This window comes from Gobio gobio (genome assembly GCF_949357685.1).
Source record: "Gobio gobio genome assembly, chromosome: 9".
In the NCBI taxonomy this organism is placed as follows: Eukaryota; Metazoa; Chordata; class Actinopteri; order Cypriniformes; family Gobionidae; genus Gobio; species Gobio gobio.
This window is the reverse complement of record NC_137115.1, coordinates 39,177,491-39,204,927: the sequence shown is the minus strand read 5'-3', so window position 1 is coordinate 39,204,927 and position 27,437 is coordinate 39,177,491. Positions and strand designations below refer to the sequence as shown.

The window sequence follows — 27,437 nt, the reverse complement described above, 5'->3', positions numbered from 1 at the left end:
GTTGACATCACCTGTTTCAAATCACATCATTATTTAACCATTTTACCTTATTACTAGCCCTAAATTGCTCCTGTCCCAACTTTTTTTTAAATGTGTTGCAGGTCTGAATGACAGGAAAGGATGCATATTTACAAATGACATGAAGTTGACCAGACAAAACATGAAATATTTTGTGTTCATATTGTCTGCAATGAAATACGAGTCAAAGTAAATTTAGAATTCACTTCTTTTTTTTTTTTTTTTGCATTTTCCATTCTGTCCCAACTTTTTCTGATTTGGGGTTGTACAAATTTGTACATCAAATTACCAAACACAACATGGATTGACACGATTTGACATAAATGCTTACAGAAACAAAATATCTATTTGTGTAAGCAATCTCAACAGCCACAAACACAAATTTTGCTGATACATATATGAAGGTAACATTATTCATTAACATACAACATCATCATATGTTGTAAGATGTTCTAAACATACACTGTACCATTTAAAAGTTTGGGGCAAGTTACATTTTTTATTCTCTTCTTGAAAGAAATTAATTATTTTATTCAGCAAATCGCATTAAACTGATCAGAAGCGACAGTAAAGACTTTTACATTGTTAAAAAAAATATATATGTTCTTATCAGCATTCTATTCATCAAAGATTCTTGAAAAAAACACCAAATCAGCTCATTAGAATGATTTTTGAAGGATCATGTGACACTGAAGACTGGAGGAATAGCCACATTACATTTTAAAATATTTTAAAGTAGAAAAGCGTTGTTTTAAATTGTAGTAACATTTCACAAATTTACCACTTTAAAGGGATAGTTGAAATTTTCAAAAATGAAAATTCTGCCATCATTTACTCGCCCTCAACCTGAATGAGTTTCTTTGTTCTGCTGAACACAAAATAAGATATTTTGAAGAATGTTTGTAACCAAGCAGATCCAAGCAACCATTGACTACCATATTAGAGAAAAAATACTATATGGTATAGTCAATGGTTGCTTAGATCTGCTTGGTTACAAACATTCTTCAAAATATCTTCTTTTGTGTTCAACAGAAGGAAGAAACTCATACAGGTTTGGAACAACTTGAGGGTGAGTAATTGATGAGAGAATTTTCACTTTTGGGTGAACTATCCCTTTAATATATTTCTGATCAATTAAATGCAGTTTTGAGCATAAGAGACTTCTTTCAAAAAAAAAAAAAAATTAAAGGTTACACTTTATTTCGATAGTCCACTTTAAACATTCTACTAACTATAAGTAACTTTGCAACTACATGTCAACTAACTTTCATTAGAGTATTAGTTGACTGTGTCAGTAGACTGGTAGGTTATGGTTAGGTGTTAGGGTTCGGGTTAGTAGAATAAGTTGAATTGTAGTTGCCAAGTTACTTAAAGTCAGTAGAATGTCTGTTGGGGGACCAACAAAATAAAGTTTTAGTAAATATTAAGCAGACAGTCTAATAATACTCTAATGACAGTTAGTTGACATGTAGTTGCAAAGTTACTTATAGTTAGTAGAATGTCTAAAGTGGACTATCAAAATAAAGTGTTACCAAATTAAATCTTGCCAGCCCTAAACTTTTGAACAGTATTTAAATAAAGAAAAAAGTAGTTAATATTACTGTCTCATATACTGTATAACATCCTGTACCCTTCATGTGCCCTCCGGAGTAAGCAGGGCATACTGATGCACATTTTCAAGCAAAATTCATCCAATGTGTGGCGTGTAGAATAAAAGGAACTGTCTGAAAGTGACAAGACAAGTTTAGAATGATCAAGGCTATAGTGTGGTGGGGCGATAGAGGCCGTGGGAACGTGCTCACTGGTGGTGGTTTATTTGAACGTACAAACAAACAAACACATACACAACCACGCACAATCCTACACATTCTCCCCTGGCTTTCTTCTCAGTCATTAGATGTCAGCGAACAGCCCTGTGGGAGATGCTCACCTATTTCTATCAGCTCTCATTAGGAGCAGGGAGGACATGAAAGAGTAGCTGTTTCTTGCCACTGCGTGTATATGACAGGAAGGAGGGACCCGACTTGAACTTCTCTGACAATACAGCACTGAAGGGGAGGAGTGGATATGTCCTTACTTTCTTATTCTCTCACTCTGTCTTTCTACTGTGATAGCTTTCGGCTGTATGAGCACTGCAGTGGTGTATAATTTCCCTCGAATTACGGATGCTTGACTTTGAATAGAAATTGATGTCAAAGGGACTGTGTATTAGACACAGTGTACTTAACTTTTCCTTTGAAAACAATTCAAAAAGCAGTAGCTAAGTGGTGCTTGCTAAAGGAAGCATTACTATTGCTCAAATTTCGGGTTACAGATTTGAACAAACTCCTAACACTAAGTAACTCTGCATAAAATACCCCACAATGCTTGTGCTTTGGACACGAAAGATACTTTAAATCATGCCACTTGCTGAGAAAATGTGTGCTAATACTTTTCTAAGCCAACAGACCTGGGCCAAAACAAAGTTGTTCAATTTGTAATTTGTAATGGTTTCTCACATGAAGATTTACTGGGTTTTTGGAATGTCAGTTTATGTTTTATGAGGAAAATAAGGTCTGTAGTTGACATTAGTGACAGAGACTTCCACATTTTGTTTTAAAAAGAAATAAATTAAATAAATAAATAAATAAATAAATAAATAAATAAATAAATAAATAAATAAATAAATAAATAAATAAATAAATAAATAAATAAATAAATAAATAAATAAATAAATAAATAAATAAATAAATAAATAAATAAATAAATAAAATAATTATACCAAGGCTGCACTCATTTAATCAAAAATACAGTAAAAACAGTACTATTGTGAAATACAGTACTTTTACCATTTAAAATAATTGTTTTCTATTTTAATATATTTTAAAATGCAATATATTCCTGTCAAAGCCTTAACACAAGTTTCAGGGTCATATGATTGTTCAGAAATCATTCTAATATGCTGATTTGGTGCTCAAGAAACATTTCTAATTACTATTAATGTGGAAATAGTTGTGCTGCTTTATTTTTGGAAACTGACAGTTTTTGGGATTATTTGATTAATAGACATTTATTTTTGTTTTGTTACAATGTCAAAGTCTTTCCTGTCACAATTGAATGCATCCTTGCTGAATAAAAGTATTAATTTCTTTCAAAACATCTCAGCTCTTATGTGCTGCTGACAAGTGGCTGAACAGATGGAAACAATAGTAAGACAGAGAGAGAAGGGGTCATACTCTCTAGAGTGCAAAACAAGAAGCGCAAAGATATCTACAAAGAGCACTTAACTAACTCTAGAGCACAGGATCTCTCTCTCTCTCTCTCTCTCTCTCTCTCTCTCTCTCTCTCTACATGAGACTTATGTTTGTTAATGCAAGGTCAAAGCAGAATGAAAGACAATCAGCACCCACCAGTATTAATGATGCACAGACATACAGACAAATAAACACATCCAACGCCATCCATCAACACTTCAGTGTGAGACATTATGGCACATTCCTTCTGATTGGTGAAAACCATTGCAGATAGTGAGAATGAGTAAGACTGTTAAGCCACAAAATATGGCAGCTCTGGGTGCCAAAAAGTACACATAAACTGAGCAATTCAATCGCTGTGGGGAGGTTTGGTCCAGCACATTACAGAACAGAAAAACACCAGTGCCCATAAAAAGCCCTGGGACAATTACAGGCAGGTCCGAGAGGGAACCTCTGGACTTTTCCCATTTGTGAGATTGCAGTGCTACAGGTGAACACTCCACCATAATAAATCCCCCATAATCCCACAGCAGACTGATGTCAAAGCCAGAACAGGAATCAGGGCAAATCTGTTCTTTATTACTTTTCCAATACTTCAAGCCCCCTTAACCGAGAGTGGATCTCAAGTCAACACCATCCAATAGAACTCATCTCTACAGAAAGGGATGGAGTAAAACCACTTGCCCCATTGTATGATTTAACTTGTGGCAACACAGAACAGTGATGGAGAGAGGGGTTCTTATCAAATGAAAACCCTCTAAATAATCGTACCACAATTTCTTCCTACAGGGATCAACAGGGATTGGCACCCTTGGTAAATATGAGCAAAAGTGACTGTGAAAATAAATAAATCTGTTTTGTTGGCACCCGATTATTGCAACGTCCTTTTCCTACAGCTCTGAGTCTTCTTCTATAAAGCCTGATGAGTTTGGAGAACACCTGACAAGAGATCAGAGACCATCCTTCATACAGAATCTCTCCAGATCTTTCAGATTCCCAGCTTCATGTTGGTTGCTTCTTCTCTTCAGTTCACCCCACTCATTTTCTATATGGTTCAGGTCAGGGAACTGGGACGGCCATGGCAGAAGCTTCATTTTGTGCTCAGTGACACATTTTTTGTGTTGATTTTGATGTTTGTTTTGGATTGTTGTCCTGATGGAAGATCCAACCATGGCCCATTATAAGATTTCTAGCAGAGGCCGTTAGGTTTTGATTTTTTTATTTGTTGGTATTTGCTAGAATCCATGATACCATGTATTTGAACAAGATGTCCAAGACCCCCAACAAAAAAAAAATAGGCCCACAACATTAAAGACCCAGCAGTATATTTAACTGTGGGCATGGGGTACTTTTTATCCCTGTTTGCACTAAACTCATCTGGTGGGTTTGAGTTTGGGTGGGCCAAAAAGCTCTTTTTTAAGTTTTATCTGACCATAGAAACCAGGTCCGTTTTGAAGTTCCAGTCGAGTTTGAGGTTTTTTTTGGATGTGCAAGGAGGATTTTTCTTGAAAACTCTCCCAAAGAACTTGTAAACTACTCATGTAGGTGCTGTTTGATTAAAAATAAAATAAAAAAAAGGCTTTCTGACCCCAAGACTCAACTAATATCTGCAATTCTCCATCTGTGTTCCTTGGAGAGTTTTTGGCCACTCAAACTCTCCTCCTAACCGTGCATTAAGGCGATATAGACACGTCACCTTCCAGGCAGATTTGTAACATCTTTAGTTGATTGGAACTTCTTAATTATTGATCATTATTTCTTTCTATTTTGTGAAGCTCAACAATCTTTTGCTGCAGAACTATATTCTGGATGGATGGATGATTAAGGGAATTTTGCCTTTGTGTTTCAGGAACTCGTGGCTGGACAAATTCATGTTCCCAGTCACCCTGGTGTGAAAAAAAGAAGAAATATACTGTATATATATATAATATATAACTAAATATGAGGGAATATATTTCAGAGATATTTTACTCATAAAAATTTCATGGGGAGCCAACATGCAATGAAGAAAAACGTCTCGGTTACGTATGTAACCCTCGTTCCCTGAGGAGGGAACGGAGACGTACGTCAGTGACTGACGAATGGGGCTTTCGCCTAGAAGCCAATTACCTTCGAGGTGTTTAACAGCGCCCAATGGCGTGCCAATGCCATGGGCAATGAGGAATTTGCATACGTAACTCCGCCCCACCGCGTGGGTATATAAGGAAGTACGCTGGCAACATCGCATTATGTATCTGCTGCGGAGCCAAGATCTGAACTCCGCGTTCCAGCAGCACAGCTGACATGGCTGAGGAACGTACGTCTCCGTTCCCTCCTCAGGGAACGAGGGTTGCATACATAAACGAGACGTTCCCTTTCGTTCAGTCACTCCGACGTACGTCAGTGACTGACAAATGGGGGTTCCAATATAACCGCGCCACTCAGCTGTCGTCCAGTGCCCTGCGTAAGTGTGAGATTCCGCCACTTAAGGCCGTAGGACTCCCACTTATCACAGGATTACCAAGGTACACTGGGAAGCATATCCCAGTGAGGGAATGCCAAAGATTCCTACCCGTGGGGAGGACTTAGAGAGTACACATATGACCCGCTGTGGGCTGCATATGGAAGAACTCTAGGGTACCAGCCGAAGGTGGATTTTTAACCCTAGGGGTGGCAGGGCTTGCCAAGGGAAAGACACCTGCTCACTGAGGAGGCTTACGGTGGAAATACTCGTGTGGGGGTCGCCGGAGGGAACCATGCACACGGGGCACCTGGCCGGACATGAGGGTCTGGGCTCGAAAGGGCAGACTGAACTGATGTCGGCGTCGACAGTGCTGGAGGAGCTCAGGGCTCTCGGGGAGCTCACCTGAGGAAAATATTGCACGTATCCAGTCCGTGGAGTGGAGTGGCGAGCAAGCGAAGACACCTAAGCCTGGCCCATTACCGGCCCCTCGGGGGGGCGAGTACATAGTCGGACACTGGCTCCACTCGGAGATTGTAGAATCTGGCGAATGTGTTGGGTGTCGCCCAGCCTGCAGCTCTGCAGATGTCTGTTAGCGAGGCGCCATGCGCTAGAGCCCAAGAGGAGGCCACACTCCGAGTGGAGTGTGCCCTCACACCAAGGGGACATGGTCTACCTTGCTGCTGGTATGCCAAAACAATGGTGTCTACTATCCAGTGAGACAACCTCTGCTTTGAGAGAGCACTTCCCTTCCGCTCTCCACCATAACAGACAAAGAGCTGGTCTGAGGTCCTGAAACACTGCGTCATGTCTACGTAAGCGCGGAGAGTGCGTACTGGACAGAGCAATGCCAAGGCTGGGTCTGCCTCCTCCAAAGGCAGCGCTTGCAGGTTCACTACCTGATCTCTGAAGGGAGTGGTAGGAACCTTGGGCACATATCCAGGCCGGGGTCTCAAGGTCACGTGAGAGTTAGCCGGCCCGAATTCTAGGCACGCTTCGTCAACCGAAAATGCCTGTAGGTCCCTGACCCTCTTAAGAGAGGCCAATGCGGTCAGCAGAGCCGTCTTCATAGACAGAAACTTAATATCGACCGACCGCAAAGGCTCAAAGGGAGGCCTCTGCAGAGCACTTAGGACTACTGAGAGGTCCCAAGAGGGAACGAGAGGAGAGCGAGGAGGATTCAGTCTCCTCGCCCCCCTCAGGAACCTGATGACCAGGTCGTGCTGACTTACCTTCTTGTTCTCCAAGAGATCGTGGTGGGCAGATATAGCGGCCACATAAACTTTGAGGGTGGAGGGAGACAGCCTTCGCTCCAGCCCCTCTTGGAGAAACTCAAGCACGGACCCGATCGGGCATTTCCACGGGTCTTCTTGGCGGGAAGAGCACCAGGTGACGAAGAGGTTCCACTTCAACGCATATAGGTGTCGTGTAGACTCTGCCCTAGCGGAAGTGATGGTGGCGGCCACCGTAGGTGGCAGGCCACTCAAACCTGCCGCGTCCCGTCCAGAAGCCACACGTGGAGCTTCCAGAGCGCTGGACGCGGGTGCCATAGGATGCCCCATCTCTGAGAGAGGAGGTCCGGTCTCAGAGGGATAGGCCAGGGAGGGGCTGTCGCAAGGAGTAGCAGTTCTGAGAACCAGGTCTGGCCGTGCCAATACGGGGCGACCAACATGACCTGCTCCTTGTCCTCCCTGATCTTGCACAGTACTCGTGCGAGAAGGCTCACTGGGGGAAACGCATATAAGCGTAGGCCCTGGGGCCAGCTGTGCGCCAGTGCATCCGTGCCGAGCGTGCCCTCGGTCAGGGAATAGTACAGGCTGCAGTGGGAAGAGTCTTGGGAGGAAAACAGATCTACCTGTGCATCGCCGAACTGTTCCCAAATCAGCTGGACCGTCTGAGGATGGAGTCTCCATTCTCCAGGAAGTGGCTGAATCCGTGAGAGCTCGTCGGCTGCACGGTTCAGGACCCCCGGGATGTGGATAGCACGAAGGGACCTCAGGTGCTTCTGACTCCATAAAACGAGATGGCGGGCGAGTTGAGACATACGGCGGGAGCGTAGACCGCCCTGGTGGTTGATGTACGCTACTGTGGCCGTGTTGTCTGTCCGGACAAGTACGTGTTGACCCCTCAGCAACGCTCGGAAGCGGTGCAGGGCGAACCGTACTGCAAGCAACTCGAGGCAATTGACATGCAGGAGTTTGCGCTGGGGTCCTGTCCAGGAGCCCGCGGCTGCTTGTCCATTGCACATGGCACCCCAGCCCGTGGTGGAGGCATCTGTTGATACAACAACATGCCTGGAAACTCGTTCTAAGGATACTCCGGCCCGTAGAAAACTGAGGTTCAACCACGGAGTGAGTGTCTGTAAGCAGGCCCGGGTCACTTGGACCTGGAGCGTGCCAGACCGCCATGCCCATCTCGGGACTCGATCGCGAAGCCAGTGCTGAAGCGGTCTCATATGTAGCAATCCGAGCGGCGTTACCGTGGCTACCGATGCCATATGCCCCAGGAGCCTCTGAAATGGTTCAGTGGAACCGCACTCTTGCTCTCGATTTGACGGAGGCAAGTCAGCAGAGACTGCGCGCGCTCGCTCGTAAGCTGCGCGCACATGGCGACCGAGTCAATCTCCATACCGAGAAAAGAGATCCTCTGCACTGGGCAGAGTTTGCTCTTCTCCCAGTTGACCCGAAGGCCCAGACAGGCTAAGTGGTGGAGAACCAGATCTCTGTGTTCGCAAACCTGCTCTCGAGAGTGACTCAGTATGAGCCAGTCGTCGAGGTAGTTCAGGATACGAACCCCGTGCTGCCGTAGGAGCGCAAGGGCTGCCTCGGCAATCTTCGCAAAGACGCGAGGGGACAGAGATAGCCCGAATGGGAGGACCGCGTACTGGTATGCCCGCCCCTCGAAAGCAAACCGTAGGAACGGTCTGTGTCGAGGTAAGATGGAGACATGAAAGTAGGCGTCCTTCAGGTCGATCGCTGCAAACCAATCGCCGGGACGAACGCATTCGAAAAGGCGTTTCGCTGTCAACATCTTGAACGGAAACTTGTGAAGGTAACGGTTCAAGATGCGCAGGTCCAGGATTGGCCTCAACCCACCGGTCTTTTTGGGTACAATGAAGTACGGGCTGTAGAACCCGGACTTCATCTCGGCTGGAGGGACAGGTTCGATCGCACCCTTCGCCAGTAGGGTGGCAACCTCCGCTCTCATGACAGGGGCATTGGCCCCGACCATAGTAAAGCGGACTCCCCGGAAACAGGGAGGAACCTGCGCGAACTGAATCGCGTAGCCGCGCCTGACTGTCTTCTCGACCCAGCCGGACAGCCCTGGAATCTGAAGCCAGGCTCCCAGGAACTGTACGAGCGGGGTCATTCGGACAACAGACGTACCCGATGTGGGGCAGCGATGCAGCGTAACCGACCCGGACAAGGGAGGCTGTTGGGCGTCCCGGTGTGGGGGTGCGGTTAACGGCTGCGTCCTGACAGAGGAGACCAGGGAAGGACGCGCGTTCCACTGGGGTCTGCTCTGCCAGGGGGCTGGCGACAGAGTGGGATGCGAGTGGCGGGACCCGTGGGTGACGCGCACTGGCATCGCCGGACTCTGGGGGCTCAGGGATGGGAGTGTTAATTCTTTCTTTGACCAAAATAGGGTGCTGCTGACCCGGGGGCCAGCAGCTGAACAAAGGATTCTCCCCCGGCCCTCCACCGGGGGAAGGAGTGGTCCTGCTATCATCTCCTCGAAAGAATTTCCCATCCCTGAGCCGTCCGTCTCAGGAGCGCCGCTTGGCCTGGCGTTTAGCGGGGCGCGGGGCGGCCCGAGGGGACTTGGACGCCTTCCTACGGCTTCCTCCGCGACCCGGCCCGGGTGAAGGCTGCTGCTGGGACCGGGTGGGAGGGGCGGGAGCCTTAGGAGGGCGTCCTCGGCGGTGAGCAGGCTGAGGCGACTGTGTCGGCGGCTGGGTGGAAGCAGCAGCTGGCCGCTGGGGCAGTACATGTTTGAGAGCCTCAGTCTGCTTCTGGGCGGTTGAAAACTGTTGGGCGAAGTTTTCAACCGCTCCGCCGAAGAGGCCAGCCTGGGATATGGGGGCATCGAGGAAACGTGTCCGCTCTGTGTCCCGCATATCGGCCAGGTTTAGCCACAGGTGTCTCTCCTGGACCACATTTGTGGACATCACTTGACCCAGGGAGCGTGCGGTCACCTTCGTCGCCCGGAGAGCGAGGTCGGTGGCGGCACGCAGCTCATTTAAGAGCCCCGGATCAACTCCACCCTCGTGCATGTCCCTGAGGATCCTGGCCTGGTAGACCTGAAGGATCGCCATGGCATGCAAAGAGGCGGCAGCCTGCCCCGCAGCTCTGTGCGATTTCGCCACCAAGGTTGATGTGAATCGACAGGCTTTGGAGGGGTGCTTAGGATCACCTCGCCAGGTCGAAGCGCTCTGAGGACACAGTTGCATCGCAACAGAACGTTCAACCTGGGGGACCCCAGTGTACCCGTTGGCCGCGGCCCCATCAAGGATGGAGAAGGCGGAGGAGACTGCAGACCGATCACGGGAAGACAACGGGGACTTCCAGGACCGGGCAATCTCCTCATGCAGCTCGGGAAAGAAAGGTATTGAGGGCGGGGACTGACGTGAGTCAGCGCGGGCCCCCAGATACCAATCATCGAGCCGCGAGCGTTCGGGACAGGGCGGAGGGTTCCACTCTATCCCTAAATTCGCGGCTGCCCGAGACAACATGGCTGTCAGCTCTGGGTCTGACTCGGGCAATGCTGGCGCGTCCGAAGGCGGCAGCACAGCCGAGTCGTCATCCTCAGAGGACTCGAGCCCACCTTGTGATGCGGTGACCGACATTGCATCATCCTCCGGAGCGCCAAACGAAATGCGCGGGGGAGCCGGAGCTGGCCCCGCGATTTCAGCCTGGACACTCACGGGTTGCGGAACGCTAGAGGGGGGTGTGGCCCGAGGCATGAGCGTCGGGGCTTTATTCCACACCGTAACCCTCAGGTCACCCTGACCACCAGCCGAAGTACCGGCCACGGGGAGCGCGGTAGATCGGGGTGTGGTAGAGGGGACTCACTTCAGTACGAAGGTCTTTGAGTCTAGACCGCAGAACCGCGATGGTCATGTTCCCGCAGTGGGAACATGACTCATCCACGAACGCTGCTTGAGCATGCTGAACGCCCAAGCATACCAAGCAGAGATCGTGCCCATCAAAGGAAGTCAACGACCGGCCACACCCAGAAGTACACGGGCGAGACATCCTGAAAAGGACGTGCCACGTGTAAGCTCTTTTAGAGAGGAAGCTTCGCAGAGACGCCGAAGCGCCCAGGGACCACACACCAGCTGTCAGACGGACCACTGCGCAGATCAGCAGGCAGGCAGTATGCGATCACTGGAACGCGCCGTAGATCCAACGCCTCTGGAAAGCTGCTCGTCTCGAAGGCTGACAAAGACTCAGTTGAAGGCTTGAAGGAGTGAAGAGGTACTCTTGGCTCCAAAGCAAAAACATAATGCGATGTTGCCAGAGTACTTCCTTATATACCCACGCGGTGGGGCGGAGTTACGTATGCAAATTCCGCATTGCCCATGGCATTGGCACGCCATTGGACGCTGTTAAACACCTCGAAGGTAATTGGCTTCTAGGCGAAACCCCCATTCGTCAGTCACTGACGTACGTCGGAGTGACTGAACGAAAGGGAACATTTATGTCGGAATGTGAGTGGCCCCCTTTGTGGATAGTAGATCCGTTAGTTTCAGCAATATGTTATAGAAATGGCCAATATTTTTTAAAATTTTCTACACAGAATAAGAACAAAAAGAAAGCTAGATTAGAAAAAAAAAAAATCATGCATCCACACCAGTAGGTGTCAGTATAAAATCAAAGAGGATGTACAGAATAAATTGTATAATCTAATGAGCCTAGGAGGATTGTTATGGCAAATCTATCACAGTGTCTCTTATTCAGTTAGTGGCTTTCCTAAAATTGTGAGCAAATAATCAGTGCCAGCGTGATTCATCTTATACGACAATAATGAAATTAACAATGTCCCACTAGAATGATGGAAATTTAAAAAGAAACAGAAGGCTTTCCCAGACACCCAACATGTTTACAGCATTTCCCAGATTAAAAAAAAAACATCTGGGAAACCCCTGTTTCTCTTCAAGCTTCTATCATCCTAGGGGGCAATTCCCAATTTCCTTCAGCCTTCCCGTTCAGTGGAAATTATGAAAAATGAATGTACGCCATATGGTAGGTAAACAGCACAAGGAAACAAGATTTATCCATGTGGAAAATCCATTTTGCCTGGTTTCCAATATACAGCAGTACCATCAAATGAAATAGGTCACAGTAGCCAGTCCCCCTGTGTGTTTTGCGAAACTGCTGTAAGAGAGGTCCTGTAGATTGAGAGAGCGTATATGTAGATGTATATAGAAAGAGACTGGTCGAAGTCAGCCTCATCAGACTCTCAATGGACCTCTCTGTATTTTCTTCCACTTGCTGAAGTATAGTAATCCATGTGTAGTATGGATGGGGTTATTCTGTCGGTGGGAGAAAGGGCAATACAATTCAGCCCTTGCATTCAACACCACAACAAATTGGCACACACTGTGGTTTATTCACTGTGCCAGAGTAATCTAGCACTTTTATTTCGCCAAGGAATAACCCCAGCCCACGCTGAGACACAGCCACAAAAAGAAAGTGAACAGGAAGTGCGGAAAACATTTGATTCTACCTCTTAGTTTCCTATTGTAAACACGCATCTCCAAAACAAATTATTTTCCTCCAACATTCCATTTCCATTTTCTTTTATCTTTTACCCTGAATGGTAAAACAGCACTTGAATATTGTATTAAAAACCATGGCTGAACAGATGGCATCACCTCAAAGCTCAAACTGAAATTTTCTGCAGAATCTCCCCTGGGACATCCATATACAGTACAAAGTCTAGTATGGTGATAAAAAAAAAAGTGGGCAGGGGGCACAATAGGGCAAAACTCCCATATCTCAAGCTTGCAAATCAAGTAAAATGTGCAAAGCTTGGTTTGTGTTGTCTTTTCAAAATATAGAGTCCTGAAAAAACAAAGAAGAAAAGAAAAAAGTGCCAAAAAAGACACCAGAATACACAAATCTGAACCAATACGATGACACAAACAATTGAACACATTTTAGGTATTTTCAGTTTTCAAAGTTACGTCTCCGGCCAACACCTCCTGAAGGAAAGACCTTGTGCGAATCAAAGTGGTAAAATATTTCAACACTGACATAAGTGTAGCATCATCCTTGAATAACCATCAATGAGGAACAACATTAACCCTCAGTGACCCAGCTATGCAACACAGACCAAAAACTACTGAAGAGAATGTGAAGGAAAACATGAACATTTTCTGGCTAGGGCAGCAAGGATCTGTATTCTAAGCTGTATTAATTTTGCATTATTTCTGCACTAACAGGATGCTGCAGAAAATGAGTTCTAAACCCCGAAATAATTTCGCACTTTGCCATCTTTTCCATCGTCCCGATGTCAATGTGTGTGTTATTTTTGTTTAACTATATTTTCATCTTTTTTTTCTATGACAATACATCAGTGATATCCAGTGTTGGGGGTTTTGCATTACAAGTAACGCAAGTTATGTAATTAGATTACTTGTTCAAAAAACTACTAGTAAAGTTACTTTTTTCAAACAAGTTATTCAAGTTACTTTGTTTTCCCCTTTATTGACTGACATCTCTCTTGTTGAGAGGCTTTGGGAGTAAGGAGCAGAGGTGTTGTGTGCGCTGTGTAAACATGATGGTTATTGTAGTTCTAGACTGAATGTGAGCTGACATTTACTCATCGCACTTGCACAAAAACAGATATTCTTTAAAATGAATAAAAACAGTCAAATGCAAACTCAGAATATTATGCAAACCTGCAATATTTAAATATGTTAAATATCACAAATATACTTTATGTACTTAATCTCACATTATGTGTCTCACTTTCAATGATCCAATTCAACCATACCAATAGGCTTTAGATAAATATAACAATTTTCTTCTTTTTTTTCTTTTCTTTTTTCTTTTTTGCTAAAGTAAGAGTGTTGAACTTTCTTCTCCGTGTCCTATTCTTCTGAAATCCAGAATGACAGAATGTGAGTTGCATCCTCTACTGTACAGGTGGGTATTTCCTTCAGCCTGAGGCTTACTCATTTCACTTTTGGTGTAAAAGGGCCTTTACATTTGCCAAAATTAGAACTTTTTTTGTTTTGTTTTTTGTTATTAAAAAACAAAAAATCAAGCCCAGCCAAGTTGAGGAAAAAGTAACGCAAAAGTAATCTAGCACATTACTTTCCATCAAAAGTAACTAAGTAACGCAATTAGTTGGTTATTGTAGTTCTAGACTAAATGTGAGCAGGCATTTAATCATCTCACTTGCAAAAAAAAAGAAGTATTTTTTTACTCAAATTTAATAAAAACAGTTTTAAGCACACCTCCAATAATTAAATATATAAAATTACACAAATATACTTTATGTATTTAATCTCATTTTATTAACCAATGTATTTGCTACTGACCTTTATATTTGCCATAAAACGTTTGTTGTTAATAAAAAAGCAAACAAGCAAGCCCAGTCCAGGGGCTTATACCATGAAGCCGGTTTAGCTGGTTAGCCAGATATGTTTAAGCTTAGTTTGTGCCAATCCTGGGTTTTAGGTACCATTAAAGTGGTTTGGCTTTTAGCAGTGTTCATCTCCATAGTAACTTACGTTCCAGGGCTAACCTGCTCCAGGGCGGGTTAGGTTCTGGATAAGAGATCTCAAAGTGAAATTAGACCAATCAGCGGTGAGCAAATTGCAACCTGGTCTCACCGAATTCCATGAAATGAACATGGGCCCTTTAACTCAAAATCTGTGGCAGTTTCACAGAATCGCAGAAAATTCCATAATGTGTCCACGGAAGTGATTCCTATGTAAGTCAATGACAGTATACAGATGCGTTGGGCATGGTTATCGTCATGAAACTATAATTTTGTCATTATGACATGGAGTGTGATTCTCGATTTAATCAGCCAGCATAATTTTATTTACAATTATTTTCTTTTTTTTATTTACGGTATTCAGACATGTTTTGAACACGTAACCCAATCCCTTTTAAAATCTCCATAGTAAAATCTCCAAAGCTTTAAAATCAATAAATAAAGCAATAAAAATTAGTAAATGTGAGCTTAAATGTTCAATTCTCTCTATATATCAACAAAACTAACTTAATAACTTTTACTTGCAATTGACGTAGTAAGATTTTTCTTAAAGTTGTCCTCTTTCATAGACAGCTCTTTTCTTCTTCCTGTGTAAATTTGTTTAAATTCGTAATATTTTTCAATCATGTAATATTCTGCAGAAGAGATAAATCAATCTCACTGCTTCTCTCGCGAGAAGTAGATCTCAGTTTCACTGATCCACAGCATGTGATTGGCTGTTCACTACTGATGTCACAGCTAAACTCAGGATCAAAGCCTGAGTTGACAGAGAAAGCTGATGATCAGCATCATGGGACCAACAAAGCCTGAATAGATTGGTTTGGTTTTGTCAACTCAAAACTAATCCTGTAACCCTGAGTTTGTTAAACTACCATCATGGTACAGGCCCTGTGTGAAAAATGTAACGCAAAGTAATGTAACTTTAATTTTAAAAAAAAAATAACTAAGTACTTTTTTAGTGAGTAACGCACTACTGTAATGCATTACTTTTAAAAGTAACTTTCCACAACACTGGGTGACCATAATGTAGTTAATTTATAGCCTAACTTTAGTTCTCTTTCAGTCGGTCACGTTCGACGTACGTCGGAACTGACCGACGAATTGGGATCTGTCTTCAGAGACCAGTCTACTTCGAGTGTATTAGAAACTAAACAATTGTATTGGCATGCGGTCCACGCACCGCCCCGCACCGCGGGTATAAACACGGAAGTGGAGTACCGCATATTGCTTTTAACTTCGGAGCTGTATCAAGCTGTTTCTGCGAAGAGTGTTTAAACGAGTCTCGAGGAGGATCGCTCTCTTAACAGGGTGCTGGTGTGACGGCGCGAGTCAGCGAACGGCCGCTGCAACATACACTTGTTCCTGTGTTGGTTGGCTGGGCGTTTCCGTTCTTGAGTGCTCACATGCAGGCTTGCAATCGGACTGCTGTGAGCCGCGGTCATCTCCCTGAGCGCTTCAGCACTTCTAAAAGAGCATTTCCTTCTAAAAAGAGCAACACGGTTTGACCCTGCGTCTTTTTCAAGATGTCATTCAAACCGTGTGTTTCTGGATGCGGTTGTTTCCTGTCCTCATTTGACGGCCACGATCTCTCTCGCATATAAACATGTGAGATTGCGTTCGTGGGTGATCCGCGTTCAACCCAAAATCCGGTGAACCCAGCGCGTCACTCGGTCCTCTGGTGCGCGGTCGAGACTGTGATACCTCAAACGGGGTTGAGTCCCATTGCTTATTCCCTTATCTAGTTCCTTTTCTGGTGCACCGGAAAAGGTCTACTTTGGCTAATAAGTCTTGGTGGCCTGAGGATTATAGTGGGGCTTCCCCGCCGGGTACATTCCCCGTGGGCCCCCACTCCTCTATCGCATCACAAGCATGCTGAGACTTTGTTCGTGGGTGGTTCATGTTCCCTGATGAGAACATGACCACGTCGGCGCGTTGTTCACCGTGCCTCTTTCTTGGAGGCTTGAGTGTTCAGCGCGCCGTGTGCCGTCAAGTCGGACGGCCACGCTCATTGTCTCACATGCCTGCTGGTAGCTTACGGATGGGATTGCTGGTCCTTTTTTGAAAAAAGGGGGGACCTAGCGTTTCATTTGGGGCTCTGGCGGAGGACAGATGTCAATTGCTGCATCGGAGAGAGGGCTGTTATGCGCTGGAAATGATGATGCTGAGTTTCCCACTATAATAGTGTGCTCATGCTGAATCAGATTCAGAGTTGACAGCCATGCTTTCTGGGGTGGCTGCCCGGATGTGCATTGGAAAAACTTAGCAGTGTGGAACTATTTGGTGCCAAAATATGGAACGCCAAAAGGGCAATAATGTTTAAGTTTTTTCCCTCTCTCACTGCCCTCTGTCCTGCATGCACGAGGGTAGTCCCGACCCAGGGGTTATGCAGGAACTGCGTGTTGTGATGGACCTCGCCCTCCGGGTGATGGAAGTCACTGCACGCTCCCTGGGTCAGGCGATGTCCACACTAGTGGTCCAGAAAGCTGGGGCTAACCTGGCAGATATGCGTGAGCCCGACAAAGTTCGGTTCCTCAACGCCCCTGTCTGTCAGGCTGGCCTCTTCGGCGACGTCATCGAGAACTGTGCCCAGCAGTTCTTGGTGGCCCAGAAGCAGGTGGAGGTAAAAAATAATAATTAAAAAAAAAACAAAAAAACTTCCTGCCACGACGACCAGCTGCTGCCTCCACCCAGTCGTCGTCCGCAGCACCTCCATCTGCTTGTCGCCGAGGGTGTCTCCCTGCGTCCGCCTCCGCCCCTGCTAAGCCAAGCAGCAGCCTCCACCCAGGCAGCAGGTGGCCGGGCGCAAGGGAGGCGCCCAACCCGTCCAGGGTCCCGCAAAGTCCGCTGGCAAGCACAAGGGCAAGCGGCCCTGAAACGGGCAGCCCAGCAAGAGGGGAACTGCTCAGGGAGTCTGTGTCCGCACCCCTCCCTCCCCCGGAGGAGGACCGGGGGGAGAATATATTTTTCGGTTTCGGTCCTGCCGCTGGCTCTCCGGAGTCCAGCGGTACCCACGTTCTCAGAGCAGTTTCCTTTGTCCCTGGGCCCAGAGAGGCTCAAGCCGGCTGTGTGCGACGCCCCCGGGCCTTGCCACTCCTGGCTTCCCCTCTCTTCTTCGCCAGGGGGCGGTGTGAGGCTAGAGGACGCCCCCGGGCCTTCTCTCCCACACACTGCCCCACCCTGGAACAATCAGACCCACTCCGGGTCGCCTCCGGGCCGTCCGGGTTGGGTCTGAGCGTTCCACCTCGCTGCCCCACCCCGGGTACGTCTGTGGTGCCATTGGTCCCGCTTGCACGGCTTCTGGGGGCCTGGCTAAGAGAGCCCCCAGACCGTCTCGCTGGCTCATCCGTACTATCAGACTCGGCTACGCGACTCAGTTCGCGTACCGGCCTCCCAAGCACAAGGGCATCCTCTTCACCTCCGTGCGGAGCAGTGATGCCCATGTCTTGCGGTCAGAGATCGATGTCCTACTGGCGAAGGACGCGGTCGAGCCGGTTCCTCCAGCCGATATGAAGTCGGGGTTCTACAGCCCCTACTTCATTGTACCCAAGAAAGGCGGTGGGTTACGGCCAATCTTGGACCTGCGTGTTCTGAAACGGGCCCTGCACAAGCTTCCGTTCAGAATGCTAACGCAGAAATGCATTTTCGAATGCATCCGTCCCCAAGATTGGTTTGCAGCGATCGACCTGAAGGACACGTACTTTCATGTCTCTATTCTCCCTCGACACAGACCGTTCTTATGCTTTGTGTTCGAGGGGAAGGCATATCAGTACAAAGTCTTGCCCTTCGGGCTGTCCCTGTCGCCCCGCGTCTTTACGAAAGTCGTGGAGGCAGCCATTGTTCCACTCCGAGAACGCGGCGTTCGCATTCTCAACTAACTCGACGACTGGCTTATACTCGCCCAGTCTCGGGAGCAGTTGTGCGAACACAGGGACCTGGTGCTCCGTCACCTCAGCCTGTTGGGCCTTCGGGTCAACCGAGAGAAGAGCAAACTCTGTCCCACGCAGAGGATCTCTTATCTCGGCATGGAGCTGGGTTCGGTCAATCGGACTGCGCGCCTCACAGAGGAACGAGTCCAGTCAGTGTTGAACTGCTTGAATACATTCAAGAGCAGGACGGCGGTCCCACTGAAATTCTTTCAGAGGCTCCTGGGGCATATGGCATCTGCAGCCGCGTTAACGCCGCTCGGATTGCTTCATATGAGACCGCTTCAGCACTGGCTACACGACCGAGTCCCGAGGTGGGCGTGGCAGAGCGGCCAGTATCGGGTCCCAGTTACCCGGTACTGTCGCCAAACCTTCAACCCTTGGTCCGACCCCTCGTTCTTACGGGCCGGAGTGCCCTTAAGACAGGTGTCCAGGCATGTTGTGGTATTCACAGATGCCTCAGCCACGGGTTGGGGGGCCACGTACAACGGGCATGCAGTCTCGGGTCTGTGGACGGGGCCCCAGCTGCATTGGCATATCAATTGCCTGGAGTTAATGGCAGTACGTCTTGCGCTAAGTCGCTTTAAGAAGCTGCTTCAGCACAAACACGTACTGGTCCGCACGAACAGCACTCCGGCCGTTGCGTACATCAACCGTCAGGGTGGTCTGCGCTCCCGTCGCATGCTCCAACTCGCCCGCCACCTCCTCCTGTGGAGTCAGAAGCATCTGAGGTCGCTTCGTGCCATTCACATCCCAGGTGTGCTGAACCAGACAGCCGACAAGCTCTCTCGTCAGTGTCCACTTCCGGAAGCGTCCAGCTGATATGGGACCTTTTCGGAGCCGCACAGGTAGACCTGTTTGCCACTCCGGACTCGTCCCATTGCCAGTGGTACTATTCCCTGAACGGGGGTACCCTCGGCACAGATGCACTGGCGCACAGCTGGCCCCGGGACCTACGCAAAGATGCGTTTCCCCCAGTGAGCCTTCTAGCACAGACTCTGTGCAAGGTCAGGGAGGACGAGGAGCAGGTCTTGCTAGTTGCGCCCTACTGGCCCAACCGGACCTGGTTCCCCGAACTTACACTCCTCGCGACAGCCCCACCCTGGCCGATTCCCCTGAGGAAGGACCTTCTTTCTCAGGGAGTGGGCACTCTATGGCACCTGCGTCCAGACCTCTGGAAACTCCATGTCTGGTCCCTGGACGGGACGCGAAGGTTCTAGGTGGCCTGCCACAGGCAGTGGTAGACACCATCACTTCAGCTAGAGCCCCCTCTACGAGGCGCCTCTATGCCCTGAAGTGGAACCTGTTCGTTGAGTGGTGTTCTTCTCGCCAGAAGACCCCCGGAAGTGTTCGATTAATGTTGTGCTTTCTTTCCAACAAGATGGGTTGGAGCGAAGGCTGTCTCCCTCCACCCTGAAAGTGTACGTCGCAGCAATAGCGGCGTATCACGATGTAGTTGAAGGTAAATCCTTAGGGAAGCACGACTTAATCGTCAGGTTCCTCAGAGGTGCGAGGAGACTAAATCCTCCTCGTTCTATCTCGCTACCCTCTTGGGACTTAGCCCTGGTGCTCAGAGCACTTCAGGGCCCTCCTTTTGAGCCTTTGCAGTCCGTTGAGTTAAAAATCCTGTCTATGAAGACGGTACTCCTGACTGCATTGGCCTCAATCAAGAGGGTGGGGGACCTGCATGCGCTTCGGTCAACGAATCGTGCCTAGAATTCGGGCCCGGTAACTCTCACGTCATCCTGAGACCCCGGCCCGGACACGTGCCCAAGGTTCCTACCACGCCCTTTCGGGACCAGGTGGTGAACCTGCAAGCGCTGCCCTCGGAGGAGGCAGACCCAGCCCTGGCTTTGTTATGTCCCGTCCGCGCTCTTCGCGCTTACGTTGACCGGACACAAAGCTTTAGGACCTCAGAGCAGCTCTTCGTCTGTTATGGAGGCAGCAGAAGGGAAAGGCTGTCTCCAAGCAGAGGTTAGCCCACTGGATAGTGGATGCTATCGTCTTTAGAGTACCAATCGCAAGACGCGCCTTGCCCGTTCGGGTTGCGAGCGCACTCCACAAGGAGTGTTGCCTCCTCCTGGGCGCTGGCTCAAGGCGCCTCGCTGACAGACATCTGTAGAGCTGCGGGCTGGGCGACACCTAACACGTTCGCTAGATTCTATAGCCTCCGTGTGGAGCCGGTTTCTTCCCGTGTACTCGCCTCCAACGGCCGGTAGACGTGAAGTGCCCGTTCCTGTGTCGGCTTGCTACGCCACTCCCGCCTATGGCCGGATTCGTGCGTTTATCTTCTCCAGTTGTGTTCCCCAGAAATGGTGAACCCTGTCGAGCTCCTCCGTCACCCCTTCGGTGTCAGACGTTGCGGCCGTCTGATGCCAGGCCTGCACCCGTATGCTTGTGGAACGTGTGTGTAGGCTGGGTTCCATATGTGTTGGTCCCCTCACGGCGACCCCATATGTGTATTCCACGGTACCTGCTACCCTACTCGGCTAGCCCCATGTCTTTCCCTTGACAGAGCCCCGCTCTGTCGTCTCTGGGTGTGTTCTTTCCCCCCTGGGACCAGGTTGGATCCACCCCAGAGACTGCCATATGTTGCACTACCCTGATAGGTTAGTCCTTATAAGTATTCCACCTCTCCTCCCTTGGAGGACGTGGCTCCGCAGCGTTCCATCTCCGTGAGACTGGCACGCTTCCCAGCGTTATCCAGTAGTCACGCAGAGTGGGTCTTGCAGGAACAGCAGTGACTGACCTTCCCTGCCGGGAGCCCTGACTCCCACTCCAACATAGGAGTGGTCCAGTGAGCTCAGGCAGGGCGCTGGAAGGGCCAGCATCTCTGGCGTGTTGGTAGGGATCCCAATTCGTCGGTCAGTTCCGACGTACGTCGAACGTGACCGACTGAAAGGGAACGTCTCTGTTACGTATGTAACCCTCGTTCCCTGAAGGAGGGAACGGAGACGTACGTCCCGTCACCAGGTGCTGTGCTTCCGCTGAAGGGCCGAGTCACTTATTCGGCTCCTCAGTTGGAAAAGCAATATGCGGTACTCCACTTCCGTGTTTATACCCGCGGTGCGGGGCGGTGCGTGGACCGCATGCCAATAAAATTGGCTCGTTTCTAATACACTCGAAGTAGACTGGTCTCTGAAGACAGATCCAAATTCGTCGGTCAGTTCCGACGTACGTCTCCGTTCCCTCCTTCAGGGAACGAGGGTTACATACGTAACCGAGACGTTTTTTCTTTTCTTTTAATTTCTGAGGATTGTATTTAGGCTACATTAAAAAATGTGTTCATTTGTGAATATTACCTGGTTTATGAATCATAAACCTTTCTTTGTCACAGTTGAAAACCAAAGAACGGCTTATCTAAACCATCAAGTAGCACTGTCACACTGATAAAGTCCACACTGCAAAACTATGGTTGGCCAAGATCACAGTGGGAATGCACATTAGTAGCAATAAGTTAAAGTGAAAAAGAATTGCAAATGCAAGTTCTTACCTTTCCAATAGACCTGGGAAATGGGGCTCGCTGGTTCTCTGGAACAAACATGGGGGGGACCAGCAGGGATCTTTTGGATCGGTATGGCATTATGTCTGACAGACCCAGGATCTCCTAAATCACAGCACAGACAAGAAGCAAAAATAGTTGAAATGTGAGGTCTTATAAGGTCTTGTAGTTTTAAACCAAATATTAGGTCATCTTTTTGCTAAAGAGGACATTTAGCTGATTGCTTTATTCGAGGAACATCCATTGTGCTAGGTATTTTGCTCAAAGGGACAATGGTGATGGATCATAAATCACTCTGAGAGGGTTTTAACCTACAACCTTTCTGTTGCCATCCCAGATATTTAACCACTACGCTATTATACACCACATTAGTCCCATAATGTTATGAATACTTCATAAAATCAATGTAAATCCCTTCATGAAGGACACTACAAACTCTATAATGTTATTTAAATGGATAGAAAAACAGCCATAATACATCCTATTACATACAGGAGACTTACTGAACTATGTAGACATCTGATAGCGCTAATAGAAAACTCTGGTGAACACATCGATACAATCGAGCCACACGGTGCTCTTACTAAAGTCATTAAAAGTGGTCATTTGGGCAGTTCTGTGGTCTCTGTGGTTTCCCACCTTTCCTGCCATTGCTTCCCTTATTTAAATAGAAGCTTAATTGACAACCACATCCCATTTCAGAAACTTAAACTAAGCAAATTCATTCTAAGCATTCATTCTTTGGCTCTAAAATGGAATTGTGTTGAGTCATAAAGAGAAAACAGAACAGACAAAGAGACATTACACTGTATAAAGGTAAAGGAATAGTGTACAGTCAGCTGGTCATTATCACAAAAATATTACTCGTGTGTCAGCCTGATGGGGTTTATTTTGTGATAATGATTGCCTAACTGTACATTATCCAGCTTATTATGAGGCAACTCACCAAATAAGTAAATACATAGACATGAAATATTGATTTAAGTTAAAATAATATTAGGAGCACAGAGTGATATGAGAGACATTAAATTAGAACCATGTAGGAGATCTGTTGCCATGGGTAGAATTCAATTATATAATTTAGTGGTCATTACAGAAAAACATTGACAACAGAATATCACAATTGACCAATCAGAATCAAGTATTCCAGAGCGTACAGATTTTAAGATACAGCACGTGCAATCTGAGCCACATATTTCATCCTACCTAAGGTATATAAATGCAGTAAATGTGTTTGATTTTATGTGGGATCAGGCTTCCATGTGATCATCTCCAGTTTATTAGCATCTCAATTCAATAAACCAGCTAATCAGCCTCTCATGTTACCCGCTCTGATTCGTTCTTTCTTCTTTGCCATTCTGTTCTATTCTCTTTCCTTTGTCAACACTGGTGCAATTAGAGCCCCTAAGGGCAATTAGATGGCAGCACAAATTATATTTGTCACTCAGCATTGACAGCAGGGTGAAACTGAATATATTAGCACGGTGGCAGCGACCCATGCAAGATCCCGCTGGTCCTAGGCGGCCATGTGGCACGAGTAAATGGCCGTATAATGTTTTTTGATGACCTGCCTCAAATTGCACAAGTGCACTTAGGGCGTGTCCGAATCCACTTTTGTAGTTTAACGACGGGAAAAATGGTCGGTGTTCCCAACACAGGGTCTAAAAGGGTTGTCCCTATTCTTTTAATGAGTCTTAATGTGCAATAAACCAATCAGAGTGTCATCTCCCATTCCCTTTTATTCCCGTGCCATGGCGGATTTGCTATTTACATGGCGGAAATTGCGAGCGGAAAGACTGAACGCATCTCCAGAGAGGAACCTTTTATTTTTAATATTTAAAAATGTTTGTGTGCTGCTGTGCGTCCCTGTGTGTGTGTAACAAGCAGAGTGTACATGTGTTGTACACCCGCCTATAGGCGCATATTACTAACGCGCCCTTTAAATAACAAACAAAAATATTGCGCCATTGACTTTAGACCAGGTTTCAGTTGGTCAGTCGCCTCAAAACCGCAACAAGCCGTTTTCAGACCAGCACAAATGGGCGCAAATGCATTTTCTATTTAAACAATGTGGCGCAGAATGTGAAAATAATAACTGCGTCGGGTTGAAACTAGCAAAAAACTCAAATGTATGCGCCGGGCCAATTGTATAAATACACTACCATTCAAAGTTCGGGGTCGGTAAGTTTTTTTATGTTTTTGAAAGACTTCTGTTATCTTCACCAAGACTGCATTTATTTGATCAAAAATATGGCAAAAAACTGCAATATTGTGAAATAATAAGAAATTAAAATATTTGTTTTCTATTTTAATAAATTTTTAAAATGTAATTTAATCTTATGATGACAACACTGAATTTTTAGCATCATTACTCCAGTCTTCAGTCACATGATCCTTCAGAAATCATTATAATATGCTTCTTTTGGTGCTTGAGAAACATTTCTAATTATCAGCAAAGTTGAAAAACCATTGTGCTGATAAATATTTTTTAGGTTTTTAATAAATAAAGTTGCAAAAAAAGAGAGCATTTATTTGAAATAGAATATTACTGTAACATTATACAGTAAATGTCTTTATTGTCTTTAAAAAAAGAGAGAAAAACTTACTGACCCCAACTGTGTGAATGGTAGAGTATCTCACACAGACAAACAAACAATAAATAAATAACTCCAGACATTGTAAAATATTACTTATCTGTTGCTTTCAATGTCAGCACAGGAAAAATATATAAAAATTAAATAAAAAATGCGCTTGTTAAGCAACACTGCATGAGACAACAAGACTTGTTTTCTTAAATTGTATCTTGAATATAAGTGCATTTTGTCTGCTAAATCAATAAATCAATTGTTAACTTGTTTTTATTCTTATAATAATATTTTATGCCATGTTGTTTCTCAAGTAAATTATCTTGTTTCAAGAATGTTTTTGACATTTCACTGGAAAAAGACCAAAATACGTTTTTTTCCCCCTTTTATTCCAGAGTGGCTCAGGTTGTTGGATGTGCTAGTCAAGCAAGCAACTGTAATTGAGAAGAATGCTAACGCATAGCTTTTCAAAGGCATTACAGACCACCTTGTTCCCAACAAAGAGGAAACCAGTCGGTATTCATAAACATCTCAAGGTTTCAATATTACAAAAAAAAATTTGTATACAATTTGAGCTGACTACAGTAAAGCATTAAATATGAATGGCCAAACACAGAGATAAAATAAAAGTACATTAGCAAATCACATTAGAACCTAAATGGCCCATCTCGATCGGACCGGACAGAAGATTCCATTTGCCAAACGGATACATCACACCACCATCTCTGGGGACAGCCTGGGCTATTAATGTGAGGAAGTGTCTCAAGTACTTTTCAGCCTTATATCAAGATTGATGGATGACGTTTTTCAGGATATTTCCCTGCAAAAATTAAACATTTATCATAAACCCCAATGGATAAGTCTTAATAGCGTTTCATTTTAGTAATAAAAATCTGTTCTTGAAATGAATTATTACAGGCTCCTGTTGTTTTGATGTCATTAGCAGATACACACCACTGTTTCTCTCCAAAAACTCCCTTTATTGAGGGAATTATTTTCACCATCCTGCTGTCATGAGCAAAAGAAGCGCCGATAAACACAGAGATGAATTCTGTTATCAGAGCAAATGCGGTATATTAATAGTCATAATTTGCTTTATAGTAAACAGAATGAAAAGAAATCCTTGTATCTCTGTTTGTTCAGAAAGGCTTTAGAAACCTTTCAGCTGACTTGAGGCTGAGGACACAACGACAGCACGCCGCCACACAGATCCCAGCATGCATCTGAACTCATTACAACAGTGAACCTATCTGAGCTGCATTACAAGGCAAGAACGAGGGGGAGGGAGAAAGAGGGAGGGCAACAAAAAAAAAGAATGTCGCCTAGTAGCAACTGGAAAACATACATACATAGTTTGTCAAGGCTGAACAAGCACAAAGGAGTCACTTTTTGCCAAAACCAGTCCTTTTTATGCTTCTATTTCCATTTCTATCTATTTCTATTTTTGTTTGTTTATCTCTACGTGTCTTTTGCTCCTCTCCTCCAAAGTCCAACCCCGCTAAACAAGTACTCCAAAGACAGAGAGATACCCTTGACAAGCTATTTATTGTGTCCTACTCGTGTGTCATTTTTTGTTAGGCTGGAAATGGTTGGGGTACGGTCACAAACTTTCCATTTACATCGGAAGCACAGAGCGTTCTGTCCTTGCTGGATGTCTTTGGTCAGGCGTAGCAGCAGTGGAATGATGGGGGAATGTGAGAGGCTGGAGATTCGGTGCTGCGGGAGCCCAAAGGCTGTCAGGATGACAGAGCGAACAAAGGTGGAATGGAATGAACGGAATGATGTCATTTGTTTGCATTGCTCTGACACAGCATTCATGGCCAGGTAACGCAATGCATCATCATAGCCTGGCCATATCCAATACCCACAACTAATATGTATATGTATATATTGTGCACTTTTGAATGCGATTCATCCAATCAGAATCTGAGCAATTTATATAAGTCTTTTGTTATTTTTTTTGTTATTGGAAGTTTTTAATAATGAGTTTATTGTGAGACTTATAACTCATTTTTTTATCTTATCTTTTTGCTGTCGTACGATTTTTTTCTCTTGCGTGGAAATTGTTGATGCTAGTATGGTCGTGGCTCGCAGCGTGTGAGAGGAATTACAATACGAGCCGAGCACGTTACAAGCACCTCAAAACATGTTGGATTTTGAAAGTCGTCCGGATTTTTTGTTGTTGTTTATATGTCTATGTGGTGTTTTTAAAGGAAAACTCTACTTTTTTTGAAAATAGGCTCATATTCCAACTCCCCTAGAGTTAAACAGTAGAGTTTTACCGTTTTCAAATCCATTCAGCGGATCTCCGGGTCTGGCAGGAGCACTTTTAGCATAGCTTAGCATAGATCATTGAATCTGATCAGATCGTTAGCATCTCGCTCAAAAAATGACCTAAGAGTTCCTATATTTTTCATATTTAAAACTTGACTCTTCTGTAGTTACATCGTGTACTAAGACCGACGGAAAATTAAAAGTTGCAATTTTCTAGGCCGATACGGCTTGGAACTGTTCTCTCATTCCTGCGTAATAATCAATATAAAACGGCAGTGAACCATAGACAGTGTCAAAAACACGGTATGAAATCGCTGTTGTTTCTGACGTCACAAACTACCTTGTAACCAATCACGTCAACGTGTGATCGTCATCGAGTGGATCTCTGAGCTGGTACAACTGAGTGGAGGCGGGGGCTAATTTGCATATTCATAGAACCACATATATTAAAGGAGGCAAGGGTGTAGAGTTACATTCAAGCTATTTTAAGGCATGAAGAAAAAAAAATGTATCTGCTTTTTTTCCCTCTCTCCCCTCGTAAAATGCTTTACTTTCATTTTGTGTTCATTTATTAAAGTGTTGAATGTTCCCATAACAACAAACTGTGTTATAAATATGTTCAAAAATATGATTTAAGTCATTAAATCATTCACTCAAATGATTCATTCAGCAACCTGTGTGTTGCTCAGAGTCGTGCAATGGCTCTGATGCTGATTTTTTTTTACATAG

At 45.8% G+C, this 27,437-nt stretch overlaps 1 protein-coding gene across 1 annotated transcript in view; it reads right to left on the bottom strand.

The window, feature by feature from the left end:
• The window catches only part of cdh13 (cadherin 13, H-cadherin (heart)), a 467,661-nt gene that overhangs the window by 273,339 nt on the left and 166,885 nt on the right, over positions 1-27,437 (bottom strand). The window contains exon 4 of the mRNA XM_079825536.1: positions 21,841-21,954. Coding sequence (XP_079681662.1) covers positions 21,841-21,954 — 114 coding nt within the window. The remainder of the gene's footprint in view (positions 1-21,840; positions 21,955-27,437) is intronic.